Source organism: Quercus lobata, chromosome 10 (genome assembly GCF_001633185.2).
Source record: "Quercus lobata isolate SW786 chromosome 10, ValleyOak3.0 Primary Assembly, whole genome shotgun sequence".
Classification (NCBI taxonomy): Eukaryota; Viridiplantae; Streptophyta; class Magnoliopsida; order Fagales; family Fagaceae; genus Quercus; species Quercus lobata.
This window is the reverse complement of record NC_044913.1, coordinates 58,686,269-58,707,972: the sequence shown is the minus strand read 5'-3', so window position 1 is coordinate 58,707,972 and position 21,704 is coordinate 58,686,269. Positions and strand designations below refer to the sequence as shown.

General features: G+C 34.8%; 2 protein-coding genes and 1 long non-coding RNA gene across 6 annotated transcripts; all 3 read right to left on the bottom strand.

Moving 5' to 3' along the window:
• Positions 1-4,337: 4,337 nt before the first annotated feature.
• LOC115963997 lies at positions 4,338-9,784 on the bottom strand. Of its 4 annotated transcripts, none has more exons than XR_004085978.1 (6): positions 9,372-9,784; positions 7,055-7,188; positions 6,674-6,889; positions 6,466-6,532; positions 5,790-5,850; positions 4,338-4,614 (listed from the first exon to the last, which is right to left on the bottom strand). It is a non-coding gene; the product is annotated as an uncharacterized LOC115963997 (long non-coding RNA). The 4 variants fall into 4 exon arrangements; XR_004085977.1 differs by lacking the exon at positions 9,372-9,784 and having other exon boundaries at positions 4,434-4,443; positions 4,502-4,614; positions 7,055-8,018; XR_004085976.1 differs by lacking the exon at positions 9,372-9,784 and having other exon boundaries at positions 7,055-8,018.
• A 755-nt stretch (positions 9,785-10,539) lies between these two features.
• Positions 10,540-13,328, bottom strand: LOC115965091 (putative disease resistance protein RGA3). The gene is made up of 2 exons (XM_031084294.1): positions 13,032-13,328; positions 10,540-12,909 (listed from the first exon to the last, which is right to left on the bottom strand). The coding sequence occupies exons 1-2, from the start codon at positions 13,326-13,328 to the stop codon at positions 10,540-10,542; spliced, it is 2,667 nt and encodes an 888-aa protein (XP_030940154.1).
• A 6,331-nt stretch (positions 13,329-19,659) lies between these two features.
• Positions 19,660-21,019, bottom strand: LOC115965090 (transcription initiation factor IIE subunit alpha-like; the record flags this gene model as incomplete). The annotated part of the gene is made up of 4 exons (XM_031084293.1): positions 19,660-19,868; positions 20,006-20,115; positions 20,344-20,469; positions 20,948-21,019. Coding segments are annotated over 4 exons (486 nt in total), but the record flags the coding sequence as incomplete, so codon positions are not given.
• Positions 21,020-21,704: the final 685 nt, after the last annotated feature.

Genomic DNA, 21,704 nt, shown 5'->3' with positions numbered 1-21,704 from the left:
TAAATTCTGTTGAATGTGCCACATACCAACCTGAGGCCATATTTGGCTTGACTTACATAAAGTGGACAGAATAAGTTTATTTATAAGGGTAACACTTAAATACAGTATTTTTGTTCAAGTATTTTAGGTGTTGTAGCTTGGGAATTTTCAATTAAATTCAACCAGCTAGCTATGGAAGCTGTAATTATACTCAAGGAAGTGCATTGGCCAAAAGTCCCATGGTTGTGCTACACTGTCGTATACGTAATATGGTTGAATTTATTTATAGAACCAAAGATATAATGTCTTAAGGAAATATACCAAGTTTTACCACAAAACATGTTTCAAAAGCATCCATTATGAAACTTCAAAAAATTCAATTCCTTTCATATATCTATCTTCCTTATGCAATATGATTTTTCATGAAATTTAAATGATCCAGAATGGAGCATAAGGATGCAGGGGAAAACTGGATGTAACTTATGTATGCAACAAAAGAAGCTTCAACATGTTTATTTAGAGGAGCCAATTTAATTTGCTTTCCAAACAACCCATCAGGGTGCAGCCTAAGTGGTTGGAAGTTTGGGGTGAGTTATAGACCCTGACATCTTAGGTTCGATATTCACAAACAGTTCTTTTGAATTACTTGATACACAGCTCCGGTGGATGGGAACATATATCCATAGTTTACTCTCCAAAAATGGGTCTAAAGAGTCTTGCTTTGGTGAGATTTTACGTCAATTAAAAAAAAATTTTCCAAATGGAAATATATATGAGAGCAAACCCAGCCTATTTACAGTGGCATTATGCCCAGTGGGCAAAATACTCAGCGGCCTATAATGAATAATTGATCCATACTGTTCAGAATACATAATGTATAAGCATGGCCTTCAGCATCTTTGCAAATCCTCACATTTTGAACCAGATATATATGCATATGATTGAATAGATGAGTAAAATAAAGAGTTAAAATGCAAGAGAGATATACTATACATAATGACACTAGTTCCCTTTTGACGCCCCATTTCGAAACCACATTTCTTCAAAGTACTACTTTTTAAAACTTCCTTTTTCTTTTAGAAACAGCTCTTTCAAATGGTCCATTTTGAAGAAGCTAAAGAAATAAGTCGTAGCTAATAGGTACTAAATCATACATAGGAATTTGAACCATGGTTTTCCTAATAATTAAAAACAAAATATACTATTGTGATATAAGTTAAATAAAATAATGAAAAACAAGATATATTATTGTGTTAAAAGATAAATAAACTCAAATTCTTTAATTATTACATACAACAAGTTAATCTATATCTATACCAATATTATCTATATTTAAAAGCTAAATTGCAACACTTTATTGTTGCTTCGTTTCAGTTGAGCCACATTAGTGGCTATTTTATCATTTTCTTTTCATTATTTCTTTAAAAAATATTTATATAAATATAAATATATGTAATAATGCATTATTCCTTTGCTCCATCCCAAAACTAATTATCTTATCAATCATGATATGATCATCAACTTTCACAAGCTTGTCTTTGCACATTCTTGAACCTAAATTTAACTATAATAGAAAATACATGTAATACAAATACCTTGGATGGAGACATCATTTATTTATTTTTAGTTTATAGTTACTTTAAAAGATAGTCTCATTCCATAATTGTATTCATATCTATATGCTAATATAGTATTTAAGGCCAAGTTGTCTAGTTCCGCTCCTATTTAGAGAACCATATGTCATTTTTCAATAATTTCAAGAGATAGAGATAATAAAGGCCATATGATATATATATATATATATATATATATATTTGTTTCTTTTTGTTTTTGTATAAAATATTACATGCAAGTGGTTTTCTTGATATGCTTTTTTGTGGTATACCAACTTTCTCTACATCTTTCTCCAAAAAAAAAAAAAAAAACTCTACATGTAACTAAATTCGACTTGAATAAAACCTTCAACAAGTACATAGAATCATAAATGCATGCATAATAATTTAGTTAAAAATATTAATGTGATAAGAATTTGAATGATGTTACTTTAACAACAAACCACTTCCATCATGTTGGAATCCATTACTTATCACATATTATCGTTTTTACATCACTTTATTAATATAATTATTGTTAATTTTTTGAGTTATGTTTACTAATTATGGTTGGGCATTGGGTCCAATTCGGTCAATTTCGGTTCATTCGGTCCAATTTGGTCTATTTGGTCCACATTGGTCAATTAGGTCCATTTCAGTCTATTAGGTCTATCTCGATCCATTAAGTTCATTTTTGTCCACTTTGGTGTACTTACTTAAAAATGGAAGATAGGTTTGAATTGCTATCAGTTATTTGAGTAATATCAATTTTAATTATTTGATAATTTATTATTATTATAATAATCTTCTTAAAAGAATGAGAAGTTTGAATAATAAATTTGAAACTTAAACATTTTAGTTGTACTGAAATAAATTAGGCAAATATAATGCATAAGAACAATAGTTAAAAAAATATAGAACATTTCAAAAAAGAATAAGATCAATAAAAAAACACCAAAAATGAGAAAAATTATATATTTTTAAAAATAGTCATAAATATCTTTTAAAAATTGTTTCATTTTTAGGAAGAACAAATTATTTACAATAAAATTTAGAGAATAAATCATACATTGTACCACATCTCAAAATAATTATATATTCCCATATATTGTGTGAGTTTGTGACTACGCTGACTAGTAATCTATAACAACATTTCTTTCTCTTTCTCATGTCACGGTTGCAAGGCCTTCTATAAAGTGGTCCTTTGTGACATTGAATAAGAAAAATAATAAGAAATTAAGTGTGGTTTATTGATTTGTTCACAGTCAATGTATATGGCAATAGAAGAGTAAAAGACTATTAATTTTCATATTATAGCAGATTATCATAGATTGTCCTCGTATACAATCATCTTTAACACTTAGACCATTTTAACTTCTAATTTGAATGAAGGGAGGGGGACAAAAAAAGGAACATGACAAACATCTTGGTTTTAATCTAGCTTAGGCACCTATAGCAGCGAAACCATGGGTTGCCTAACAGGAAAGCATATCTTTAAAGGAATAAAAATAAAAATCCATATTAGAAAACTGTTGATAAAGTAAATTGTAAACTTCTCTAGCAATTAATATGAATAAAAATTTCAAATTCTTTAAAATTTATGTTTGCTTCAAACAAAGGGTCTGTTTGGATATCGTTTATTTTGCTGAAACTGAAAAATTATTGCTGAAAGTACTGTAGATAAATGTAAAAGTTAGTTGAAATAGTATAGTAAGGCCCATGAATAGTGCCAAAAAGTGCAGTGAAGCCTATAAATAGTAGCAAAAATAAGCTGAATAGTGAAATAATTTTTATTTTTCATCCTAACCCAAACGCACACAAAATAACTTTTTAGTAGAAGATGAAATTGAATACAGTACAAGATATATATATATATATATATATTTAATTCTTCTTTTGTGAAAATGACTTGTTTTGAATAATGGGTGCACACAAAAATTTTATGCTTGATAATTTTTTACCTATTGACTATGATCTTTAACCATCAAAGTTAGCCAACAATATTGATGGGGTGATTAATAACGGTAACTAACCATTAACTAGCTTTAGGTCTAAGGATAGTTAAAAGGTTAGCAGAGAACTATTCAAAGTCACATATGATTAAACATTTTCTAGTATTCTTCCCAAGCTTTGAATGTAAAACCAAATGTGATGTCCAAAACCATTTCCCTGAACCAAAGAGAGAACGATAGACATTCTCAGAGTCACCTATGATTAAAAATTCTCAAACCATTTCCTCGAATGTTATTTTTGGATTTCCTCTATTTTTTTTTTCTTTCCCTCAACTTGAATAAAAAAGATAATGACTTTCAAGTAAAGGAAGGCGAAAGTTATGGATGTCATAAAAGTGTCTATTTACTTCTTAAAAAAGACAATATTTTGACACGTGGTGAATTGGAGTAATCCAATATACATCCATCCAACACATGGAAAGGGTATTACGTAATGAACTCAAGCTTAGTGCAAAGAGTAGAGTTGTCAATTTCTTAAGTTCCAAGAAGTAGCTAGACCTCTATATAGAGATCTAATATATATAACCATAGAGGATTCGACATTAGGGTATGGTGAATGGAACGGGTTAGGCACCAAAAATTGTCTAATTTGAAGATCAACCTTTATCAAGAAAAATAGCCAATTAATTCAACACACAATGAAATTATTTTCTTTTTCTCTCTTTGTGAAAATTCAATGAGTATTTCAAATAAACTAGCAAAACATAATAACCAATATTTAAAAAAAAAAAAAAAGTGTAGAAACAACCCACAATCAAGATACCAAATTTTTACGTGGAAAACCCTTCAATGGGAAGGGAAAAACCACGAGACCTAGTCCAGTAAAATCTTCCACTATAGAATAATGTGTTTACAACAATCTTTCTAGAACAAATGCTAGAGTCTACAAAGACATAAAAAAAGCCATTCTTGGATTACAACAATAACAACTAGAAAAGATCTCACAAAGTGGGTCCTACCATCCGTGCAAATGGAGAGGGATTTCAAGCAACACCAGTCAACACGAGGCTTTCTTTGTCAGGAACAACATTCTGAAATTTCATCAAAATAAGAGTTGACCTTCCAATTTTGGCTTGAAAGTAGTTGGTTTTGTAGAAAAGTTTTCTAAAATCTTCAACTTTAACAAGCAGATCAGAGTTTAATGAACATGAAAACATAAGGGAAAGGGATAATTCAAGAACTGTACAAATAGAGCTAAAATTTAAAGATACACAAAAGTTATGCAGTAAAATATGTTAAAAAATATGAATAAAAGGTTTGACACTAGACTCTTTGGAAATCATTGGCAATATATATAAAGCAAACAAGTGAAAGCAAAGTGGAGAACAGATCATGATCTGTTAGTTGACTTCAAAGTGAAAAAGCAAGCAAACACAAGAAGGTTTGAGAGAGCAAACCAAATTTAAATGATTTTGACCTTGGAGTAAGATGCATCAAAGGTTTATCTTATTCACTGGAACATGAGCAATTTTAGACCATTTTGTGCTAAACTAAAAGACCTCTAATTTGGGACAATGACAGATCACCGGTATTTGTAATTTTGTGACACCATGACACTTACACCACTATAGAAGATATTCTCACTATTCAGTTCTGTGATTTTCAAATATGTTACAGTAGTGTGTTCAACGTAGATGAAGAGTAGAAAAAAAATTAAGCCGCCCACATATAGAAGAGCCTATTTTACACTATTGACATGTTATTGACTGGAGAAAAGACTGATTCTTGTACTTTTCCTTTTACAATACAAAAGAATTCCTCCAATTTTAAATTTTAATTGTGTATTGCTGGTAAGAAGAAATTCAAGTGTGACAAAGAGATTCAAGATGCATTAGGGTTGACAAATTTTATAAGCTCCAATTACAATTTACTTTCTGGATAATCACTAATATCATTTATATATTTGTACACGTACATGTTTTAGCAAGGAGCAACTTGCTCTATATAATATAGTCCATTGAAGTACACCTCTAAGGTTGGATCTCTGATAATTAAGCAATTGTTAGAAAAATTGTTCAAATGAACAAAAACTTAGTGTCATTTGAAGACTTTTAAACATTTGTGAAATAACAATCAAGTGTATGTATTAGTACTGCTTTAGAACTAGGGAAAGATAATTGTAAGAAAATAACTAACAAAAACACAGTTTCTCATGCATTATATTATGAAAAGAAAAATGCCTTAGTAAAAAGGAGAGATGAAGTACCTTGACTTGTTCCAAATAGATTTGAACTATCCTCCCAATTGAAAATAACTACAAAATAGCCCTTCAAGAGCATGATGCCCAAATGTTGTTAATAACTTAATAAAAGTGAGTATATCAGTGAAGATATACTAGGTCACTTATTTTCATTAAAAAAAAAAAAAAATACTAGATCACTTATTTTAATTAAAAAACAATACTAGACCACTTATGAAACACATATAAGAGAAATAAATAAAGAAGAGAGTAGGAAGTCAGCCTGTGAGGTGTTTATCACTTGCTTTCTATGATGTCTGTATTATTTGAATTTAGGCAATCTTAGGACACAAGGTACCCTTTCCCTTTGCATATCCTTCTTTTACATGAAGGCAACTAGAAATCAGCAACTTTGGTGAATAGGTTAAGAAATGCGGTGTGGCAATAAGGAACAACTAACATATTCCAAAGTGAAACATTAGACAAAAGGGCATTGGAGAGAGAGTTTATCTGGATATTCAAAACAAGGGAAATCTTGAAGAACATTGTGCTGAAGTACACCTCTAATTAGGATATGAAGGATAATTGGCATTTGTAAGTAGTATAAATAATTTAACCTAGAGAAAAGGGAGGAATCTTAGTAGGTTTTATTGGAAGAGGTGAAGGAAGCGGGAGGGTAGCCTTCAAATTAGAGTTGAAGTACCTGCAACTATTTGTGCTTAAGTAGATCTCAATTCTCCCGGCTAAAAAATGAGTACCTGAAACTATCCCTGTAGACACATCATTCCCAAATTTGTGACTAACTTCAAGGAAGTGGAATATGTTAGGAAAGATAAGCTGATATTTTAGTAATATGAAAAAAAAAATGTCGAAAAAGGGAATGGAAGGAAGTCTGTTTTAGATTGACTTACCAGTGGATTTCTATGACAGAATATGAACAATCTTTCTATTTGTATTATATTTGGACAATCTTGGACCACCCTGGCTCTTTTCAGTTTTCCCTTGGCACATATCCTTTTAATGGGGGACAACAAAAATCTACAATTTCCACTATATGGTGAGGCATTATATCAGCTTTTTGCAATCATAATTACAATAAGCAGGTCTTGAAAAGAACCTTCCTTTTCCTAATAGAGCAAAGTATTAGCACCATTAGTACAAAAATTACTTTAATTCCACAATAGCTAAAGAAATCTTTTACTATGTACAAAGCATGATTCTATGTCATGTTGATTCTAAATAACAATTCAACAGCACTGAACAAGACAAACACAAAAGATTCATGAGTTCACCATTTTATATATTGTGGCCAGGTATATCCATAACATTTGGCAAACTTATTTTCTTCATGCAAATTTAGGACCACCTGGCTCTTTCCCTTCACACATCCTTCCTTTAGATGGGGACAATAAATGCTTTGCAGTTTCTGCAAAATGGTGAGACATTGTGTGGGTACAGATGCATCAAATTTTCGCAATCATAAGTAGTGTATGCAGGATATAAAAGATCCTTCATTTTTCTACTAAAGCAGAGTATTAGGGCCATCAGTAATAGATAAATTAATTTTAATTCCACAAGTACCAAAAGATCTTTCGGCTATGGTCAAAGCATGATACTATTTATTATTATGAATTTCAAAGCTCAAAGCATGATACTATGCCATGAATATTCTGAATAAATTATCAAATTTGAGAAACAATGCAACAGAATAAAACTAGGCAAACACAAAAGATTCATGAGTTCACCATTAAAAATTGTATGTGGACATGTATTAATATCCAAAAACGTTTGGGGAATATATTTTCTCAAGGTAAATATCTAATCAAATCTCCACAGAATGAAAGAGTATATAGTCTTGAATCCAAAGTGAAGAACAATCTTGTCAAGTCTTTAGAAAATGAAAAAGTGGGAAAATTTTATGTAAAGAAAGTTTCAAATGAAAGTATCACTCTAAAATCAAGAAAGAGAATAATAGTTTCTTCTTGACTTTGAAATTTCCTACACTTTATACATGGCTCTTAAAATCAGAAATTCTCTGTTAATTAGTTGCGGAGGAGAAAAGAATAAGGTTGGTGGTTACTTGGCAGGTTAGATGGATAATTGTATTGCATATTTGCATTATAACAATACTATCTCAAGATATAGATTTCATAAAGGCTTGCCCCAGTACCAACACTAATCACGCCAGAATAATATTATGTAAAATACAGAAAAAACAATGGATAAAAAGAAGAGAAGTGTATATAAGATATGACTAAGCTTACCACTCATTACTTTTAATATTAAAAATCTATATGATCTTCAAAGTACATCTTGTTTGACAATGTTACCCCTCATCTGTCTTGGACCAATCTAAGCTACAACCCTTCAATATATTTTCCATCAATTTCAGACCACTCTACTGTTGTGCAAATTGGGGCAAGCTTGTAATCATAGCATTCCTCCTAAGAGCATCCGCAGCCCAAATGCCATATGGCATATGTTGAGATGTTTTACCATTTCAGCCTTCAAATGTTGCTCCAGCCGGACTTGCAAAATGTGTCAATTGTAAAAAATTTTACAATACTGCTACAGTACCATCTTATTTGTAAGATGGTACTGTAGCAACATTGTATAATTAAAAATTATTATTATATTATCTCATTCTTCTCTCTCTTCCTTTTCTCTCTCTTTCTTTCTGCTCTCTCTTCTTCTTGCTCTCTCTTCTTCTCATTACTTCACTCAAGGCTAAACTCTCCGGCAACTCTCTAGATTGACAAGATCGGCGCAATTCTCATTACCTTCACTCTAGGCTAAACTCTCCGGCAACTCTCTAGATCGGCGTGGTGGGTTACTAGATTGGCGAGCAGCGAGATCGGCGTAGTTGAGTTGGAGATTGGCGTGGTGGGTCTCCGCGTTTTTCCTTCTCCGGCAACTCTCTCTCTCTTTCATTTCTCCTTCCCCACGTGGGTCAACAAAATCAACTTCCTTCAAGCTTCCAAGCGGCGAATATGCTTCCTTCGAGCTTCGGCGGTGGTGGGTTTGATTTTTGACCATGGGTTGCTTTTTTTTTTTTTTGGTCGGAGAGGGTGGTGGTGTTGATGGTCGGAGAGGGCAGTAGGTGCAGCAGCATGGGTCTGGTCTTTTCTCTGGTTTTTTTTTTTTTTTTTTTTTGGGTATTGACGGTAGATTGTGGGTTGTCGATGGTGGTGGTGGTGTCAGGTGTGTAGTGTAGCGGTGGTGGTGACTGTGGTTCTTGAACAGAAAGAAAGAGGGAGAAAGAATAAATAATGTGTTGTACTGTATGATGTGATTGTAGGATATATTATTTTATTGTGTAGAAATATTATTTTAATGAGTAGAATAGGGAAATAAAAGTTGGAATGCTGGGAGTATTGTAAAATTGTATTATATAATTGATAAAGTGACTTTTTGGGATGGTAAAATAAGATGAGATGAGAATTCCGGCTGTGGATACTCTAACGGTTTCGAACTGATTTATAAAAAACAAAAACAAAAACAAAAAAAAAACACACACCAAAACAAAATCAAAAAATGATTTATACGATTTTCAAACTAGAGTTTCAAATTATAAACATTGGGCAAGGATATAGCATTAGGTAGACTTACCCGTAACCATTAGAAGAAAATTTCGGAATATGGCCAATCTTAGACCACTCTGCGCCGCTCCCTTCTGCACATCTTTCCTTCAATTTGGGGCATTCATGAATGGATAGTTGTTCTAGTTTGATGAGGCGTCGCATGGCTTGTGTTGTGGGCAGATACATCATGTTCTTGCAATTGTGAATATATAGCTCTTGAATAGAAGAAAGGTTGCCTAACCAGTCAGGCAAAGAGACCATTTCATCAAATTTAGATATGTCAAGAATTTTGACGGCAGTGAAGAATTGAATTTCCTCCGGTAGAGTGTTGAGACTAGCCCACCCATACAGGTATAATTCTTCAAGGGGCGCATGTGAGCGTTCGTTGAAATTGAAACTGGGGAAAGAATTTAATTCCTTACAAAACCCACCGATCCGCAAACACTTCATGCGGGTGAAGTCTAATCCGTCTGGCACACATGACACACCTCAACTTTTGGCAATCGCTAATTTCTAAATGGGTAAGAGAAGGCAATTCACGCATATCTGGAATCGATATCAGATTAGGACAACCAGAAATTTTCAGTAGAGTAAGAGAAGGCAGATCTGGAATCGATTTCAATTTAGAACAATCCCAAATTTTTAATTGGGTAAGAGAAGGCAATTCTTTTAGATCTGGAATCGATTTCAATTTAGAACAATCCCAAATTTTTAATTGGGTAAGAGAAGGCAATTCTTTTGGATCTGGAATCGATATCAGATTAGGGCAATGGTAAATTTGTAAATCGGTAAGAGAATGCAAATTTCGTAGATCTGGAATTGATATCAGATGAGGCCAATCGTCTATAAACAAATGTTGAAGAGACACACAGGATTGTAGCCCAGGTGGTAGAGCTTCATCACTACAGCATAACCACAAGCGTTGAAGAAAGGATGCGATACCTTGTATACTTGGAAAGGACCTCAGGTTACGACACCATTTTACCTCAATATCCTCAAGGCAATGAAGGTTGTGCAGTGCATCTGGGAATGTACTCAGTTCGTCACAGCCATCTATAAAGAGTGATCGGAGAGAGATGCAGATGGGCCATACATGGCCATGTGGCAAGATTGACTCCAAATCAGCACAACAACTTATGGTCAAATCCACGAGACTCCTATGTTTTTTGCAAAAAATGCTCTGGCAGACAAGCAAGTTATGAAATTTCTGAAATATGGAGGGACGTGAGTGTGGTAAGCTCGCTAATAAGCTGTTCAAATGCCGGGCCTCTGATGTTGGAAATATATAATTCCTTAAGAGACGGAAAATGATGTGGAGCACTTGTTAGTTTCTCGCATCTCCAAACCTCCAAACACTCAAGGCGAGGAAATATCATTCCTAATTCTGCTGCTGGTTCCGTCACGTCATTCCATTCTTCTAGATTACGCATGCCACCCAAAACAAGTTCTTCCAAAGCTGGGAACAACACGGTGCTGCCACTGCCACCTCTACTATTACTCGATCCCTCACCATTATAACTGCCGTAAAATTCAGTTCCTATGCATCTCACGTTATCCATTCCCCGTATTTCAAGAACTTTGAGACTGGGTAAATGTCCAAGTGTAGGAAGTTTTTTACACTTCGAACAGTAGCTTAAGCGAATCTCCAATAGATGATCAAAAAGAAACAAGCCACCCCTAATATTATCACTCCCCAATAGCCATGAAGGGAAATTCTCACCTTCGAAAAATACTATCTTTAAGCTTTTCAAATTTGGGTGAGGCTGAAGGCCTTCCAGTACATCCTCATCATTGTTGTTGCCTTCCCTTTCATCCTGCCAAGACCAACAGAATTCCAATTCGTGTACTTCTGGTTTTTCTGCTAAATCTGCAGTTTTGGCTTCTTCTTTATCTCTCACGTGCCCTAAATGATAAATACTCAATTCTCCTCTGAGTTGGCTTAAGCATCCTAGTTCTCCAATTTGACCACCAATGTCTTGACCAACGTTAAAGAAAGGCAGTGTTTGAAGGCAAGTCAACCGCCCAATATCAGTCGGCAATTTCATTATGTTGTCAATATCAATATGTCTCAAGTTAATCAAGTTTTGTAGATCTTTTGGAAGCTCTTTGAGAAGACGACAACCCTTGATTACTAGAGTTTGCAAGTTGTAAAGCATGCTAACAGAATTGGGTATTACTTTGATGTAGGTGTCCTTGATGCGAAGAAGCCTTAAATGTCTCAACATACCGATGGACTCGGGTAACTCTTTTATACATGACCCAGATAAAGATAGACCATGTACGCATTTAAACTCCAATAATTTGTCTCCAAGATCAACAAAATTCAAAAAAATTGTGCATAACCTGCCCATGCCATCTTTAGATAATGGGATTGCAGGTGTCGTATGGCCATCAGATATAAGAGATAAACGTCGAGTATGAGAGACATTAATGTCATCCCCCAAATTGCCCTCCAAATGCAAGGTTTCCCCTTCTGAAATTGAGAGTGCAAGATCGTGCACAAGATCATGCATCTTGCACCAAGTAATATCACCATAAGAATCCCTTTCTAGATCTTGAAATAAGGAATTTGCCACTAAGAAATCAAAATACTTGTTACCAATATCCACTATCACTGAAAAACTTCTTTTAGGTGTTTGAAGGAACCCTTCAGCCATCCAGAGTTGAACTAGTAGTTTCTTTTCAATAATAAAATCCTTGGGAAAAATTGAACAATATGCAAAACATTGTTTTAGAGATGGTGTTGGGAGATGATCAAAGCTCAACTTTAATATTGGAAAAACTCCATTATTGTCCTCCATCGAATCCCAAGTCTTACTATTTTGAATCAATAACCATTCACTTTTATCCTCTTTAAGGCGCATCATTCCTCCCAGAACTCTTGTAGCCAATGGATTCCCTCCACATCTTTTAGCAATCTTTCCTCCAATATCCTCCAAATCTGGAGTTATTGGAATTCTTTCATTTGCAAATGCCTTTTCCTTAAATATTAACCAACATTCATCTTTTGATAGTTTTTCCAATTTATGCATGAGACTTGTCTTCATGATTTGTGCCACATTGTCCTTACGAGTAGTTACGAGAATATTATTTCCATTATTTTGATTAATTCCCAGCAAACTACTCCTTAAACTATCCCATTTCTCACGATCTTCATCCCACACATCATCAAGTATGAGAAGATATATTTTTCCCTGCAACTTCTCTTGAAGATGGTGAAGTATAGCATTTTTATTTTCTAACCCACTACAATTATTGTCAAGGATTTCAAGAATCTCTCTTAAAATCCTTTTAACATCAAAATTATCAGATACACATACCCACATCTTCACATCAAAATGTTTCTTTACTAGTTCATGATTGTAAACTAGTTTTGTTGTAGTTGTATTTCCGAGACCTGCCATACCCACAATAGGAGCAACCGAGATAACTCGTTGATTATTTGCACCAATCAACAAGTTGACAATTTTTAAGACATCATCTCCTCGTCCTACAACTTCCGAATCATCAATAAAAGAGTCTGTCTCCTGTCCAAACCGATCTTGGGGATTGGGTTCAAAGACTCTCTAAGACCAAGGAGAGCTACACCAGTCTTAATTCTATCCAACGATTGGTTGATGCTTTTTATCTTGTTTCCCATCTTAAAGGGGAATACAATAGGATTGGAGGGTGAAAAGAAGCTGCGTACCTTCTTTCTCTTTTGAGACTCCACCTTTTGACAAAGAATCTCATACCCAAACTCATCTAGGACATTGTCAGCTTCATAAGCTACATCTTTAAGCTCCAGTAGCCAGATCTTCACAGACTCATCACTTATTTGCCTTTTCTCAGCATCATGTATCACAGCCTGAATCTTGGTTAATGAGACTTGAAGCTTACATAGCTCCTCCTTGAAACCCCACGCAAAACCGATATGCTCACTAGCTAGTGACATCGCCTTGGCTAAGATTCCCTCTGCAACAACACTGAGGACAAGTTTAGCCATCTTTTCTTCCTTACTTTGCAAAAGTGAAAATAGTGTGAAGGGTTTGCTGGTGTAAAGTATGTCTCTGCTACAAACAAGCGACTACTTATGGGATTTTTTAGAAAATAACTACAAAACCCAAACAATATCATTAGTTAGGAAACGTTTCAAACTAATTTGGTTTCTAACAATTCGAGTCCAAAGGACTCGATTTCTGGGTTGTTATTTTATTATTTTGCCAGCAACTGAGGTGGCCAGATCGTCCACTTAGGCCAGAAATCGAGTCCATTGGACTCGGTTTCTATGCCTAGAAACCGAGTCCAAGGAACTCGATTTCCTAGTCTCATCAGTCTATCCCACAGCAGCATCAGTCTCATCCCACAGCAGCAACGGTCACGTGGGCATACCCCAAATCGAGTCTAGAGGACTCGATTTTCATGAATGGTCCCCAGCCCTTCACGTGTTGTCATAGGTCCCAGCTGGGACCTGTTTTCCTCCTTACCGTGGGGTCTCTCACAGCTTCAGCTTTATACTCTTCAGAAACTCAGCTTTATTCTCTTCAAAAACACTCTATGAAACAACTTTCCTAAACTCACTTGCACTCACAGAGAACACTCATCTCACAACACTCATCTCACACAACACTCTCAGGTAATGTTTTTACAATATTGTGATTATTTGCTAGTTTTTTTTTTTTTTTTTTTTTTTTTTTTTTTTTTTTTTTTCTAAAGAAAAATTTAGAACATATTAGGAAAAGTAGTTTTTCTGATTTGTTAGTGTAAATATTATGATTAATTTATTTGTTAGTATATTATGATTATTTGCTAGTTTTTTTTTAAGAAAAATTTAGAACATATTAGGAAAAGTTTTGTTTTTCTAATTTGTTAGTGTAAATATTGTGATTAATTTATTTGTTAGTATATTGTGATTATTTGCTATTTTTTTTTTAAATTAATATTAGGACACATTTATATAAGATCATGAATCTACTTAAGAAAAAATATCTATAGTGACTAGTAATATTATGATTAATTATTGGGAATATTTAGTAAATAATTGTGATTAAATTACAACATATTGGGAAATTTTTTTTTGTTAGTGTAAATATTGTGATTAAATTATTTGCTAAGTTTTTTTAAAAAAAAAATTAATATTGTGATTATTGGGAATATTTAGTACCAAATATTGTGATTATTATGTTATTACAACATATGGGAATATTTGTTTTGTTTGTTAGTGTAAATATTGTGATAATATGCTAAGTTTTTTTTAAAAATTAATATTGTGATTAATTATTGGGAATATTTAGTACTAAATATTGTGATCAATTGTTAGGAATATTTAGTACTTTTAGGTCTTTAACATGGATATGAAAATGGATTATGAGTTTGATACCTAAGATAGTAGTCTTTTTACCATAAATTATTTCAAGATATATTTGTTTAAGATTTGTAACAGATATTTCAATGGATAACTGATTGGTATATAATATTTTTGTTCATCATAACTTATTTGAATGGGTTTTGAAAGTCATGCCCCTAGAATGATTTGGAATTTTTAAAGAATATGAAATTGGTAATGACTATTTTTGTAAGATTACTAAGGTGAGTATATGCAAATTTGGTTGAGTTTAGTATTGTTGGCATTTCATACACAAAGTTTTGTGATTGATGTTGATTGAGCGTTATAAATTTGTCACTAACACAATTACACTTGATGATCTATAGGTTGACAATGATCCATATAAATATATACTACGGTGGACCCCTTAGCAATGCCAACCCTTATGATAGATTCTCATTTCAAGGTCCGGGTATCCAGTGCTGCTATATGATGATACGCCGTAAGCTAAAGACCCTGAATGAGCTGAAAGTAAAAATTATGGAAGAGTTGCAAGTGAACCCTTCTTTGCATGACATACATATTACTTTCCGTTCTCCATATGAAGTCTTCAATCGATGCATTAATTACAAATATATGGTGATAACAGAGGATAAACATGTGAAATTCATGTTTAGTAAGATGGAGAAATGGGAACAAGTAGCAGATTTTGAGTTGTACGTCACTTTGGAGTCGCGTGCGGAAGTCGGCGTAAAGGAAGAAATTGTACAAACAATTACATCTCTACAGTTTGTAGTCCTAGATGATCGATGCACCACATTGGGAGGCTATACACCCCTTTTTCAAGAGACATCAGCAACAATTGAGAGCGAACCTGGAAATAGATATGAAGATCAATTTTGTACACATCGAGGTGAATCCTCTACAGTTCCAGTAGTTGAAGATGAAGACGAAGACTGTTTTGGGGAAGATCTTGACGATAGAGATGAGTACGAAGAGAGGATTGACGATGGCGACTTTAACAGGGGTGTTAATGACCATGAAATTACTCTCATTCCTCATATTGATGATATGGCTGAATGTGATGAAGATGATGCAGACGCTAATGTTAGAGTTCAACATGTTACAAATACGACCCCCGTTTATAAACCTCCTGCCTCATCATTTTATGAAAATACTTGGGAAAATATGGTTGATCCTGAAGTTGTTCAGCAAGCACTTGGTTCTTCTTGGAATGCGGCCATGAATTTTGCGAAAGGGTTGATTTTTGCGAATAAGGAGGTGGTGAAACGTGCATTAACAATTTACGCCGCAAAGCATAACAAAAACATTATGACTAGTAGGTCAACCAAAAGTAGACTGTCTGTGAAATGCGGCGATAAATCATGCATATGGTACGTTGGGGCAGTCGCGAAGCCTGAACTCGGACTATGGATGGTCAAATCTTATAGGGGTTCTCACAGTTGTATGCCCCTTGCCACGGCCCTTGATGGTAGAATGATGGATTGTAATTTTCTTGCAGCAGAATTTGTTCCATTGTTGCAAGAAAAACACACGGCAACAATTTATCACCTCAAAGATTTCATTAAAGGGAAGTATTATGGGCATAAGCTTTCTTATTATAAGATATGGGATGCGAAACAACAAGTTATTGCAAAGATATTCGAGGATTGGGAAGAGTCTTACCAAAGGTTGAGAAAGTTATTATTGGCATACTTGGAAGAAACTGGCACCTGGTACTGGTGGCACACCATACCAGGGACGAGTTCGGTGATACAATATTGCGCTATGTATTTTGGGCTTTTGCTCCATACATTGAAGGATTCAAACATTGTAAGCCAGTGATCAGTATTGATGGGACTCATTTGTATGGTAAATATCGAGGGGTGTTGTTGATTGCAATGGCCACCGATGCCAACAACAAGGTTTTGCCTCTCGCCTTTGCCATTGTGGACAAAGAGTCAGGGCCTAGTTGGGGGTGGTTTTTAGAATGCCTCAGGATCTCACTGGAAGATGTGATAGCAGATAAGGACATTTGCATAATTTCTGGCCGACATAAGGGTATTCAAAACGCAATTGCAAACTAGCCTAGAGATGATGATGGACGACTACGAGTAGTTCACAGATATTGCCTTCGACATGTTGCTAGCAATTTCAACACGCATTTTCAAGATGCCACTTTAAAGTCATTGGCCTTGAAAGCGGGGTATGCTACTCAGGAAGCTAAGTTTGAGTTGTACATGCAACCTATCAAGGAAGCCGAGATCGAGGCCCTTAGGAAGAAACGGAGAACCGAGCGGCAGGAAAGTGAACCCGACTCATCCATCATGCCATACACATATCTAATGAAAGAGGATCTAGACATGTGGACCCAGCCACATGACGGTGGATACTGTTATGGGGCTATGACAACCAATGTCTCGGAGTGCTTCAATGGAGTACTCAAAAGTGCCCATGGCCTACCCATTGCTGCAATGGTTGAATTCACTCATTGCAAACTTGTTGCGTATTTCCATGATCGACACAAAGAAATTACTCATGATCTCTCCAATGGCAAGGTATGGAGCAAATATGCCTTAAAAATCTATGGACAAAACCTACAAAAATCTCTTAGCCACCAAATAAATGCGTTTAATTATCAGAATGGTATATATCAAGTAATTACTGCATACAACATCCATAGCTCTGGAGGGGGACACCATAGTCATGAAGTAAACCTAATAGCCAGAACATGTCGTTGTGGAAAGTGGCAAAATTGAAAGATCCCTAGTTCACATGCAATTAAAGCTCTTCAGCACTTGGGGCAAGATGCGACTACATATATTGACCCATGTTATAGTTTGGAGAACGCCATTCACACCTACTCACATGCATTTGTGGTGCCAACGTCAAAGACATTGTGGAGGGATGTGGACGGTCCAAAGTGGGTGCCTGACCCAAACCTGTTGCAGGGCAAAGGTCGACCTGTGGCGTCTAGGATACGGAATGAGATGGATGGGGTCCGACGAGAACCAGGAAGTTGGAGGCCAAATTCTGACTTGAGGGAGATTCAACAAAAGTAGAGTTGTGGACTGTGTCATCAACATGGGCATAACCGTAGAAGATGTCCACTTTCCTGTGGGGCTTCGATAAGCAGTAATGATCCAAACTAGGTAAGTGATGCTGTTATATAAAATGCCATGATTGTATCAATTAGCCAAGTTGCGTAGATTAGTGCGTATGTTTTGGCTTTTGGTATTTAACGACAATGTTTGAATTTTTGTCAGGCATGCAGATACTCGATTTTGGAATGGCATTGTAGATGTAAATTGGGGTTTTTTTTATTGTGTATTTGAACTTACTACTGGGTTGTATCGGCACAATGGTAACTTTGTTTATCACTGAATGAACTTGTAATCGAAGTATTTTATATCCAATGTACCTGTTTTTAGATTGTGATATTATGAATGTTTAATTTTGTCTTTCAATTAGTTGTTAATTATTACCATTCTTTTCCCCCTCTAAAACATGATATAGCATCATTCAGTTATCCTCATTCTAAGAAAATCTCATCTTGCAACCCTTGCTTGTCATAGTGTAGAATAAGAATGCAATCAGCAAGTCAAGAGGTCAGAATAGTGTTGCTTTTCTGAGTTACATGTCTTCTACATTTGTTATTCATTATAAGAATTTGTATTGAATACTAACAAATGGTCTACCAGAGAGATCCCTAAAATGAGGCAAAAATGGATATGTTTTATGGAAAATAGTAAATTACCTATTCTATGAATGTGGCCTAAAAGAAGGATTTGGTAAAGACTTCTTCGACTCTGTTTTATCAATAAAAGAGTTGGTGATGGGATTCAGAGCTTAGATGGGAAGCCGCAAATTGGAAAGGGAAGTCTGATTGCGATGTTCTTCAAGCTGGTTTGGATGGTCATTTAATTTTTATACCATCTGTGAAATAAGAAAATTGCTCATATACATATGCAGAAAAATATATATGGAAAAGCTTGTTTTTAGACTAGTGATTTGAAGTTCAATTTCAAGTTACCTCGTGCAGAAAGCAAAATAGTTCCAATCTAAACAAAAAGATCTGTAATAGGCATTTCTTTAAGTGTTTTTAATTATACTTCAAGTTGATTGCTTCCATCCATTGGTTCTTATTAGCTGGTTTTTTGTTAGTCATTAGCTTGAAATTACACAGTATATATGTTGTTATTGTGCAATTGCTAGGGCTCCAACAATCAACGTATGAAAAGAAAGGAAATTTTAAAATTTCTCAAGAGATTAAAGGAAATGTCCTTAAGAAATTAACTTAAATTGTTTCAAGAGGGCAAACCTGACCCAATTTTTCCCCTTCAATTTGTTTATCATAATTGTGTAATTGAACATAAATCAAACTTCCAACCCCACTCTCTTAAAAAAAAAGGGGTTCTCATTCACTTCAACCTTAATTAAAAATAACTAAATTAATTATCACACTTAAGTGTTTTATACTGGTGCGTTTTTTAGGCTTTGCCAACTTGTCCTGGAGATGGATCCCAAAACAAAAAAAAGTACTGAGAATTTGTATAAATGCTGAAATTTAAAATAACGTTAGCTTAAATTCTTATAGGAAAATGCCATTGGATGCTGCTGCTTTTAGCTTCTCTCTCTAAAGGGTTGAAGCATTGGTAGTTTTTTTTTTTTTTGCTAAACATTGGTAGTTTGTTACTAGTAAGCCATTACACTTCATATTTGTCGTCCTGATAGAATGCTATCAAACAGCCTTGTAATTGCACATCCTTCCTAGGAAATCAAGTCAATTTGTTCCAAGCATGAAATTTGCAGTCCACCTTAGGAGCTTGATATTGAGCACAACATTTTTTTTTGTTGTTGATAATTTGATAATTGGGGGATGGATTAGAACTCTATACATTTTCATTAAAAAAAAAAAAAAAAACCAAGATGTGCTAATTGAGTTAAAAAACTCTTAGCTGAGCACAACACTGTTTTGTTATGTAATATTGATTGGAATAAAAATTAAATACTAACAATGTTAAGTAATATTGGTTGAAATACTAAAAGTTTTGAAGCATGTCCTTTAACTTTTCACACCTTCGCCTTCTTGCATTGTCATCTCCATCTCCTCCTTCTTGAGCAGCTAACTTGTCACTCTCAGCCACAAGTTCTCCATTACAACTTTCACAATGAAAAAATTCATCCTCCATAGAAATCAACTGTAATGATGCAGTGTACCTGAACATTTGAAACTCAACTTTTTAGAAATATAAAATTCATCCAGACTTGTGCATGCAAGCATGTGTGTGTGTGTGACTTACACATTCTTTTTTTTGATAAGTAAATTAAGAAGAAAAATCAGCAGTTAATGAGACCTTTTCCCACAGTTGGGGCATATATACTCCTGAACTGTATTCTTGTTGTCCAATTCATCTTTCAGTTTTTTCTTCATACGGTGCAATCTGTACCTGACGACGTCATAGATCTGCAACACACCAACACCATTTTTCATTTACGCCTTTTCGCAGTAGCCAAAATATGGTCGACATCTGATTAACTGGAGAAATGGATAATCAAGATTGAACCAAAAAAAAAACCCATAAAAAGTAACGGATCATTTTGCCTTCTCTGTCTAATTAAATCACTAAAAAATGAAGGTATGAACTTATTAAAAATTAAAAATATATATATGCATGGAGAGAGAGAGAGAGACCTGAGCATAATCCAAACAACAGTAGGAATGAGTGTGCATCTTGACCTTTTCTTCCCCCTCTTTTAGAGGATGACCATCAGCTATAGCAGCTACAACAGCACTATATATCTTCGCACCCTTAGCTGTCTGTGGTAAAACCAGACAACATATGGCGTATGAAGAATATATCTAAATAAAAGGGTTTATATAACTGAGCCAACAGCTAGTATGCATGAACTTCATGAGAAAATGAACAAGCAACAACAAGAGCGGCTGAAAACATTGAAGAACCAAAAGAAAGTTACTTTCCAGTAGGATAAGTATGACATGTACATTAAATAATTCTAGTGGAAACAAAAGAGCATCCATCAAAATTATGGTAAGAATTGCACAATGTAGAACCCAGCGGGGTGGGGGGTGTTTGTTAGAAATGGGGCATATGCGAATATTATTTTTCCAGATTAGTTATGCAGTAAGCTAAGGTTATGGATATCGGAAATTTTATGAATTCCATTTATAAAAGCCTTATTATGCATTCTAAGTTATTGGTTTTTTGTTGGGCTGTGATTAAAAGGCAGAAAAGAGGCTATGCTTGAAATTCCAGGAACTTTATTAGGAACTTGACCTTTAGGAGTGCTAGAGATCGGGCCTTATTGTAATGGCAAATGTCTTCCACCCAAAGCGACAAGTCACGGGTTCAAGTTCGGAAATCAGGCTCTGCTGATTGCAGTTCAGCTTCCACCTTGGCAATCTTGTCCATATGGCTCCTCATCTGTTGTTCTCTCCGATCCTTTACAGCTCCTATTTGAGTGTGCATTATCTGCACCTCATGCTGTGCAGCAGCAAGTTCTTGTCTTAAGTCCACATGGGTGGCAGCAAGCCTTTGGTTCTCTATGATAAGTGTCAGCATCTCCATGTGTTGTGCTGCAACTGTTGTTAACCGGACAATTATACTTTTATTGACAGAAGAAGGGCCACTATGAAGTTATAATGAATAACAAGGTCCTTTCTCTTACCACAGAGGCAGAGGCACATTACCAGGAGCTTGAGAAAGACCGTTTGGTATATTTGATGGCCTTCCAATGAAATTTAACCACTATATTATTAAAATCATCATTAAAATCATTTACCACTATATCATCGGAAGGGCATCAAACGTACCCAACGGTCTTTCTCAAACTCCTGGTAATGTGCCTCTGCCTCTTTGATAAGCGAAAGGACCTTGTTATTCATTATAACAGGCCTTCTAATTTGAAAAAGTATAAATTAAGAAGTTAAAAACAGTTGCAGAAACAACATTATATAAAAGTATAACTTCATAGTGGGCCTTCTTCAACACCATATGCATTCTTTTGGTCTTGCAGTGCTAGTTTCTTTGACAT

Excerpts from the sequence above, each read along its gene's own strand:
- LOC115965091 (XM_031084294.1), bottom strand. The coding sequence starts at position 13,328 with ATGGCTAAACTTGTCCTCAGTGTTGTTGCAGAGGGAATCTTAGCCAAG. Across the intron at positions 12,910-13,031 it reads AGTCTCAAAAGAGAAAGAAG|AGAGTCTTTGAACCCAATCC; the intron begins GTACGCAGCTTC and ends CCTTGGTCTTAG.